Source organism: Mustela lutreola, chromosome 7 (genome assembly GCF_030435805.1).
Source record: "Mustela lutreola isolate mMusLut2 chromosome 7, mMusLut2.pri, whole genome shotgun sequence".
NCBI lineage: Eukaryota > Metazoa > Chordata > Mammalia > Carnivora > Mustelidae > Mustela > Mustela lutreola.
The window spans coordinates 31,001,482-31,011,149 of NC_081296.1; the positions used below are offsets into that span (position 1 = coordinate 31,001,482).

At 46.8% G+C, this 9,668-nt stretch overlaps 1 protein-coding gene across 6 annotated transcripts in view; it reads right to left on the bottom strand.

Moving 5' to 3' along the window:
- Positions 1-8,367, bottom strand: part of ATP10A (ATPase phospholipid transporting 10A (putative)) — a 192,945-nt gene extending 184,578 nt beyond the window's left edge. For 2 of the 6 annotated variants that reach the window (XM_059180235.1, XM_059180234.1), the window contains exon 1: positions 7,725-8,360. In XM_059180235.1, the coding sequence (XP_059036218.1) occupies positions 7,725-8,185 (461 nt within the window). In that variant the 5' untranslated portion in view covers positions 8,186-8,360. Of the gene's footprint in view, positions 1-7,724 lie in introns of all 6 variants that reach the window. The other 4 variants (XM_059180232.1, XM_059180233.1, XM_059180236.1 and 1 more) reach the window with 4 other exon arrangements.
- Between the last annotated feature and the right edge of the window lie 1,301 nt (positions 8,368-9,668).

Consider the following 9,668-nt stretch of genomic DNA (forward strand, 5'->3'; position numbering starts at 1 on the left):
TAATTTTTAAAAAGCTAAATAACCCTTAGGAAAAGTAGTTAACTAACCTTACCAGGGTAATCATTTCATAAAATATTTAAGTCAAGTCATTGTGCTGTATACCTTAAATGGAAACAGTGCTATATATCAATTATATTTCAATAAAACTAGGGGAAAAAAAAAAAAAGTCCTCTTCTTGTTCCAGAAGTATGGTAAGAAATATTTAAGATGAGCTGGGGATACAGACCAAAAAAGAAAAAAATAATAATAATGATTGCAGGTTATGTCAAAAGACTCAAGAGCCAAATGAATTGGCTTCTATTGACCGGAGGATAGCAACTATAATAATAACCACAAAAGGCCCCAAACCAATGGATTATATTCAAATATATAAAATCCATAGTAAATAAATCCACAATAATAATTTTTAAAAAGCTAAATAACCCTTAGGAAAAGTAGTTAATTCCAGAACAGCAGCAAAGAAAATAAAAGATAAGCCTGGACCATCTTAGAGCCAGAAAGTAGGGAAGAACTCAGGAAACTCTGGGAAAATGTCAAAGGGACACAGAGCTTCGCTGAGAAAGCTCCCAGTCACCAGAGCTGGAACAATGTGGGCAACAAGATAAATTATAAGAGCATTCAATTACAACCTACAGAATAAAACAAATACCCACTAGTCTCCACTGATAGGAATAAATGATTGAGCAAACTACCGATGAAGAAGAGAAAAAATGCTCTTCTAAGAATTCTACTCCATGAAAACAGAAGGAATGAAGGTAAAAACAATCCATTAGAATACCACCAAGATCCACTTATGGGTGCTAATGTTAGAGGGCAAAAGTTTGAGGAGAAATATGATACCTACATAGTCTCAAGATATTAATTTTTCACAGCAGGAAAATAAAAAATTTACAATATCCTAACCAAGAGAGTAAAATTAGTGTGTTCAATAGTAAGATATATAGGCATCATATACACCCTGATATGATATAGTTTGAAGGACATCACTTCAATGGTTCTTGCCAAAAACCCAGTCTCAACCTAATCGTGAGAAACAACACACCAACTCAAAATGAGGGGAACTGTACAAAATAACTGGGGCTGCCAGAATGGTGAAATAAGGACCTCCAGATAAATTTGCTCCTCCATAAAAGCAACACTGGCAAAATTTCTAAACCAACTTTTTCAGAAGCCTGAGTGTTAACAAGTAAGCCCTGCCATAAGCTGAGGGGAGTTTATTCAAGAAAAACTGCAGAACCTCAATAACAATAGTTGGATTTATGGAATTTTAACTTGGCCTATTCCCACTCCCCCCTCCCTAGCTCTGCAGTACCTATGAAAATCAACTTGACTTGATGCCATCAGAATGGGTAGGCAGAGTTCAGAGGTCCTCAAAAACTTGATTCCCAGAACAATGTTGTTAAAGAGGAGCTGATTTGGACCTCACTCTATAGGTAAAGCCCTGTACCCAGGGCATGCATTGAAAATAATCAGCGGCAGGGACATGGGTGGATCTGTCAGTGTCCAACTCTTGGTTTTGGCTCAGGTCATGATCTCGGGGTTGTAAGATTCAGTCCTCCCCTCAAGCTCTGCTTGAGGCATCTGCTTGAGATTCTCTCTCTGTTCCTTCCCCCACTACTGTGGGGGAGCAGGTTCTCTCTCTAAAATAAATAAATTTTTTTTTAAAATCAGCAGCAATTGTTCAACATTGCAGCTACCTGAAGGTGTTGTACCAGTTGAGGCAAAAAAAGTGTATTTTTTCATAACTGTTTCTTCTCCTATGTGGATTTAAAAGACAATTCCACACACCAATAATTATGAATCTGTGTTGATGGACATATAATGTGTAAAGATGCAAATTTATAGGCTAGTAGTACCACAAAGGAGGGGGAGAAAATAGAATTATACTGAGCAAATTTTTCTACACACTATGGAAATTGTTAGTATTAATGCTAACTACATTATTTTAAATTAAGATACTATTTGTGATCTCTATAGCACCATTACAAAAATAAGAACATCAGCATAGTAAAAGAAAAAACATGGAATTAAAATGTTATGCTAGAAAAATATTTATTCAAAGAAGGCAATAATAGACGTCTATGGGGCAGAAACATGTTAAGACACACAGAAAACACACAGCAAATTGGCAGACAGAATTTCTACCTTATCAGTAATTATATTATATGTTAATAAAATACTACAATCAAAAGGCAAAAACTGGCAAAATAAATTTTTCAAAATATATAATTCAACCATATATCATCTATAAGACATACACTTTAGATTCAAAGACAAAAATAGGTTGAAAGTAAAAGGATAAGAAAAGATATACCATGGAAACCGTAACCAAGAGAGCTGAAGTAGACATATTAATTTTAGACAAAATAGATTTTTAAGACAAGAATTGGTAGAGAAAGAAATGCATTTTATAATGATAAAAAGATCAATTCATCAGCAAGTCATAAAAATTTTAAATAACTACGTATCTAACAAAGTCCCAAAACATATGAAGCAAACACTAAGAGAAATAAAGGATTCTGTAAGAACTGGGAGACTACAAACACCGCACTTTCAGTGATGACTAAAACAACAGGCAGAAGATCAACAAGGAAATAGAAAATGTAAACAACATTTTAAACCAAATAACAGAGCTAAAAGATATCTATAGAACATTTTATACAACAGAATATATATTATGCTCAAACACATACGGGACATTTTCCAGGATAGATCATAAAACATTAACACAGTGGTCAAAACTAAGAAATATGACTGACATTAGGTTAAGATGGAATTACACATATAAAGCACTTGCTTCCTATCAACAAGTAAAAAAGAACTACCCTATGCCTACCTTCTGAGGGCAACTAAGTCTGTAGGAAAAAAAAGGTTCTTTTTCTATAACTTGACAACCATGAGCCCAGTCAGCCATGACACATGACAGATATCAAAAGAAAAATAACTTAAAAATCATGTGAATGCAATGTCCAAATACTATTCCTCAAGTGCCCGCCTGCCTAGCATCCCCGAGAGATATCCCTGCATAAAGAGGACATGCATTATCTGGGCATGCTCCTGTCTCCTGGATCTCGTCCTGGTGCCTCTGCTTTTGCAAATCTTCTGCCCCAAATAAGACAAAGTTGCTAGGCTTCCATGGAAAAGATATTTCTGCTGCTGACAAGGAAGAGTGCAGCTCTCCAGGAAAGGGAAGGAAGAAGAGGAGAGGCAAGATAAATGAACAAAAAACAAAAGGAGAGCTTTGCTGGGTATCATTTCAGGCTCTTCTGAAAAAACAAATCATGAAGCCCGGTGGGACAGATAACGCCTGTGAGCTGGGGAAACGAAGTGAGAATCAAAGGAAAGGCAACAGGCAAGATTAGAGCAATTCCAAGATAAGCATTAGAGCACCCCCCACTACCTGTTTTCCCAAAAGAGCATGGAAATCAAATCCAAGTATAGAGCCCAAATGATTCTGGAAGAAGTCCCCTCAGGTGATTTCATGCAGAAATGTTACTGTTTCCGCCATCCAGGAGACGGACATAAGAAGGTATCAGTAAGACTACATTAGGGTCATTACAAAGGGAATTGAGGCAAAAGGGAAACAAAATTACACATTGACCAGGGCAGGGTATGGGGCAGAGGGAGGGAGGGCCACCGGACAAGAGCACCAGAGGAGGTATGTGGACCTGGGGCGAGCACCCCACTTGACAAGTTAGGAAAGAGGGTGCAGGCAAGGCAAGGGCCTTATGGGGCTCCCGTCCTTCAAACTGTGCCTTTGTAAGACCTGCTCTCGGAGCAGGGTCGGGGCGAGGTTGGCTTGCTTTAACAAGTGTTATCACTGCCCCAATGGTTGAGGAGGAGGATGAGAGTGCTTTCTTCCACGCGTGGTCCCTGCTTCTTCCCTTTGCCTCTCCTGGGCAACACCCTTTTCTAGGAATATTCCTTCTTCAGCTTCCTCATTGCCGCCCACCTTTGCTAACTACTCTGCTTTCCTGCTGCCAGAATCACCCGAGTCTCCAGGCTGACTCCGTATTCCTATCCCTCTCCTCTTCCAGCTCCACCAGCCTGGCACCCTCCAATCATTTCTCCCCTCTCAGCCCAAGCCCCTGGTGACAACTGGCCTTGTCTCAACGGACTGCTCAGCAAGCCCTCTTTCTTTTCTCCTGTGGCCCCGAGGGAGAGGACGTCTCTGGCCACGTTTTGCCAGCACCAAGAAGGTCTGAAAGGGCTTCCCACACTCAGCCCAACTCACTCGTCCAGAGCCAGTGTTGCTCAAACTGACCATTCCCACCAGCTGGGCGGCCACGGGCTGGACCTGACCCCCTGGGATCACCGACCTCCCTCTCTCTCATCTCACTGAGAATGGCTCAGGAGGATTTTCCTCAATACCAACAGTCTGAAATCCATGAGAGGATGCAACAGGCTCAGGACATGGAAGCAAAGGACGGCTTTTCAAACTTCCACATGTAAACAAAGCCATGATGTAGATGCCAGCACTCCCACCGCCACAGGCTCAAGAGTCCAGGGGTGGGGGCCCGGGAAGCTGCATTTCTAACAAGTCTAATGGAGATCTCATAAAGAAGGGACCCAAGGACTAGGTTACTGATTCACACAATGGTGTGAATGACTGACACACTTCTCGCTGCAGTCAGAACACAGAGATGTCCAAGAGAACAGAGACAGTGTCAGCAGGTAAGCCTCCCTCAAAAAAAAAAAAAAAAAAAAATCTGCTCTCACCCTGCATTTACAGTTGCTTTGCCTGCATTTACACCCCTCTGCACATCAACCAGAGCTGTGACACAACACAGCACAGTCCTCAACTATTCACAACTGTGCTTCCCATTGTCTCTGTAGTAACTAAAGGCACTCAACAAACTGGCCAGACATAAAATACATTCTCTCCTGGGCTTCTCTGGTCCGTCCCCATGCCAGCACCCTGAGATCTGGCCTTCGAGCACACACCTTGTGCCTACAAACAGGTTATGGCCTGGCTGCAGTCTCAGGCTGCCCTGTGACCCTGTTGTGCCCTATCACCACCACATGTTCCCTCAACAGTAGCATCCGCCCCGTCTGGCCACATCCTCCCTTGTCCTCACTCATGTTCTCCTCTGGGAGGCCTCTCCTGAGCTGCATCCTGCATGCCTAACCTAGGTGCCCTGCCCAGGTCGCCCGTCCCTGGACACATCCTGCAGTGCAGTCAGCCCCCACAGTAAGCTGCGGGTGGGCCCCACCCTCCTCCCTTTTGTATCACAGGGTCTGGCTAGGGCCTCTCACAGTGAGGAGTAAATCAGGGCATTGGTTTGAGTTGATGGACAGGAGTTTCAAGGCAGCTACACACAGCCTGGAATGCAGTGGGTGTATAAGTCACTCACCATTCTCAGAGGACAGGGGAGGACTCAGAAAACCACATCACTTAAAGCTCAATCCTGAAACCATCAATCTTAGACTTTCTGGGACTTGAAGAGTTTGACCTGGCTTCTGAGCAGGATGACTGACCAGTCTTCTCAAAAAACAGCTACCACCCCTCTCACACCTACATATAAGCACCTGGGACCTTCCTAAGGAGAAGGTCCCTTCTCTCCCCAGGAAAGCTTTCAAGAAATTCAACTTGGGAGCTAGGAGATATTTAAGAACTTCTCCTGAAAGTACCATTATCCCTGAGGACCTGCCTCCTAGGGCTGTACTGATTATTTAAGAATACCAGTCAGGTCAAGATAGAAGGTGAGAACATAGACAGGTGTGGTCCAAGGGGAAGATGAATGTTTCAAAATCCCATGAAGTCTTTGAGGTCAAGTGAAGAGAACTGCTTCTGGGTCCCCCTCTATTTTCTCATCTGCATGTTGGGGGTGGTGGTTGCTTTAAAGAGTCAATTGATTTAAAGGGTTAAAAACACTTCGTAATTAAAAATACACTATACTTCCTGAAGCCCAAGTATTTCTGCAAAGGAGGCTTCAGGCTCAATAATAACAAGAAGTGTTATGTGTGTAAAGACTTAAACCTTCCAGAGTCCCACCAGAGTGATGTCATACAGAAGCCAGAGGTACGGCTTCCCAGAGTCCTCACACTAGGGACAGAGGACCTTTGTGAAATTGCCGAGTCCTCCCTTCTTGGACTCAGGCTTCTTGCAAAGCGGAGCCAGGAAATCCCATAGCTCTGGCCACCGACATCATGCTTGCTGACTGGACAGTGGGCACCCCTTGAGAGCAAGAGGGCAGCATTACTCAAAGTATGAGCCATTATATAAGCATCACCTCTGTGCTAATTAAATACTCAGATTCCTGGGCCCAATCCCAGATGAGCTTGGTCAGAAACACTGGCAATGGAGCCTGAGAGTTGTTATTTATAACAAGCTCCTGAAGTAAGTTTTATATAAATTTAAGAAGCTCAAGTAACAGAATGTTGGAAAAGCTGTGGAACTGAAAAGACCAGGTCAAATTCCAATACCACTGCATAGCAGCTGTGTGGCCATGGGCAAGTTACTTAACCTCTCTGAACATCAGTTTACGCATTTGTAAAATAAGTATGAAACACAACCAATGTTGCTGGAAGAGTCAGAAATAATACTCTGCACCTATGTTATCCTAAGAGGTAGGAATAACCATGGCCCTCACCTTTTAGGGGAACAATCTGCCACTGTGCACAAGGGGTTTCCTAGAAGCCTCTCACAAGTGATGGAAGCCAGACAAGACTGATGTCCTTAACTCAAAGGCCTACATCAGTCATTTACATCAGGAGTCAAACAGAGCGAACAAGAGAGAAAGATGGGCCAAGCTTTGTATGTGGAAGCCAAGCCCATTAGCCTTCCTGAAGGGTTCCACCTTGAGGTGGGTTCAGCTACTGATGCAGCTCCAAGATGACTCTGCAGCCTAGTGGCTATTTGGGGGTGGGGAGTCTAAAGGGAGAAGAGACAGCAGTCACCCCCAACCTAAGAGTCCAAAACTCTGGGAAGGTGCAAGGGAGAGAGAAAGTGTAATGACATACCCTAGTACTATGTAATGACATACCCTAGTACCAACTATGCGCAGGACTCAAAAACCCCTCAGAGCTTCAGTCTTTCCATTTGGAAACTGGAGTTAAGTTTTAGAAAACTAACATTAGGCTCCATAGCTCAGGGGTTAGAGTACTGGTCTTGTAGAAAACTAACATTAAACAGTCAACTATGGGATGGTACCCAGTTGGGTGGTCTGATCACAGCTCACATTAATGGGTGGACACTGTTATTATTACTCCTGCTTTTTTATTTGTCTGTGCTGGTCACACCAAAACTTGGTGGCAGTTTCACTGTTGTCCCAAGAGGAGAGGTTATCTAAGCTTGAGCTTTATGTACCTGTATTGATTGTTAAACGTGTTAAACTACCTGTCCTAGAGAGTCTGACCAAAAACTGAAGCTAGGACTTCAAACCAGAGCGCAGAGCCTGGATTTCCCTCCTTTTTACTCTTAAAAGGCGGGAGTGGTGAGGATGAGGGCGCTCAGAGGCTGCCAGATTCCAGCCCTGGGATCATTCCGGTTTGGACGAGGCGTCTGAGTGCCAATCAGGGTCAGGGTACTCCCGCACGCAGCATTTAGGTTTCCTGCTTTCTGCGTCCCCGGGCGCAAAAGAAGCCGGGCCCTTCGCCCCTTGTCGAGCCGCTTCTGGGCCACCCCGCCCGGTGCCATTCACGCCGCGCCCCACACCAAGTTCCCCGAAGCGCCGCGGCCCTGAGCTGACCCCTCGCTCCCCAGCACGGAGCGCCCGGCTCACCTGCTGAAGACGAGGCAGCCCAGGTGGTTGATCTCGTGGTCTGAGCGGTGGCGGCTGTAGTCCTCCCACAGGTCCTTGAAGGCCGTGACGGCCAGGATGAAAAGCACGGGAGCCAGCGCCAGGCCGGGCTGGAAGGCGTTCACCGCCGGCACGAAGTTGAGCAGCGCGATGAAGACAAAGTACACGTTGGCCAGGCGGTGGAACTGCTCGAACAGGTTCTTGGGCAGGAAGGACAGTAGAGTGTACTTGGTGGTCTTGAGCCGATTGTCCGCCAGGTGCTGGGCGCCCCCGCGCCGCCGTCGCCGCGCACCCTTGGTCGCGCCAGCCGCTGGATCCTCGACGCCCGGGGGCGGCAGCAGGTTGGAGCGCACCACGCGCGTCCTGCCGTCTCCGCGCCGCCGCCGCCGACGACGACGACCCGGGGACCCGGGCTCCTCGGCCGCCGCCGGATCCCGCTCCATGGCCGCGTGTCGCCGCGCCCGGCTCCTCCGCCGCTCGCGCCCGCCCGCGCCAGCCTCCTAGGTGATCATCGCCGGCGGCCCGGGCGCGGTGGCGCGGGCTCCCCGCCTGAGGGACGCAAGGAGACGGCGGTCAGCGCCCGCCCCGCCCAGCCGGCTAGTCCGCTGTCGGGGCCGGGCGCAGGGGGGGGCGGGGCGGGGCGCGCGCGGCACAGAACTCCCTTGTACTCGCGCTTGCCTGGCCGCTTCCGCCGAGGCAGCTCCTGGCCCCGCCCCGCGCCGCGCCCAGGCTGGGATACCGCGGATAGCGGGAAACAGAAAGACCGGAGCTGAAAACTTTAGAGCGGTTTAGTTTCGTTTCCAGAAGCATCAGTCAGTCCCAGAACAGTGCAGACGCGCCCTGACTCCGGTAGGAGAGAGGAAGCTGCAGAGTCTGAGAGCAAAGGCAGCGCAGTCCCCTGGCAACCGTCAGGCTCTTCCTGGGCCAGCTCTGTTTCCCAGGCCCTGGACAGGGAAACGGTCTGGGAGCCCGGATTAGGAGCCTCCTCTTGGAATCAGCTAGAATCAAAATCCAAATGAGCCATGCCATACCAATGCTACGATTTTTAAATCTCATTTACCGAAGATATCTGCTTTTGGGGAGAGCCCAAGAAGTTGGGATTCTGTTGGCTCTACACCCTTTCCTACGCCTGCTCAACTTCTACCTACTTTCAGATTTACTTCTTGGGTAACTAGACTTTTCCCTTTCCCTGACCATCGCTGCATTTTCTTACTTCTTACTTCCCTAAATAGACTTTTCTTTTTTTTTAATAAGAATATTTCTCAGTGGCAAAGGCAGGCTTTGGTTTGAGGTATTTTTCTTTTCCTCTCTGGTAAACCCTCAGAGCCAAAATATCCCTGTGTGCTGCAGTTCTGAAGCGGCCTCAGAAAAGCTATGACAGGAAATTGAAAGTGGTTGTTCGGAGGGGAGGAGAGGACCAGAATTGCAGAAGAGTTTTGGGGGGCAAAGGGCTCCCCTCAGTATTTGTGGGGAATCAGAGAGGGGCGTATGTGAACGATGGGGGTGGGAGACTATGCTGGGTATGGCAGAAGGTATTGGGAAGTCCCCACTTCAGTAGCAGCACTCCCCTCCAGATAGACCATAGCTTTGACAGTTCGGACTTCTGCTTTGGAAGTACAGGGATAAGCAGCAGAGATTTCTTGGCAAGGAGAATCTGACTGAGAACTTGGGTGAGAAGAGCCCTTAGGGGTACTGCCTGTCTTGATTCTGGGAGCTGCTGGCTTCCTAGAGGCCAGCCCCTCCTTTCTCCTCTTGCACTGGAATACTCTGACATTCTCCCAAAAGACCACCGTAACAGCCATTGCTGGCACTGGGTTGTCCCTTCTGTGTCTGCTACTATTCACCTCCCTAGCTTTGCTCAAATCAAATCTTACCCATGACACTCTCTCATCTCCTATATTCTGGGGCTCACTCATATGCCATCCA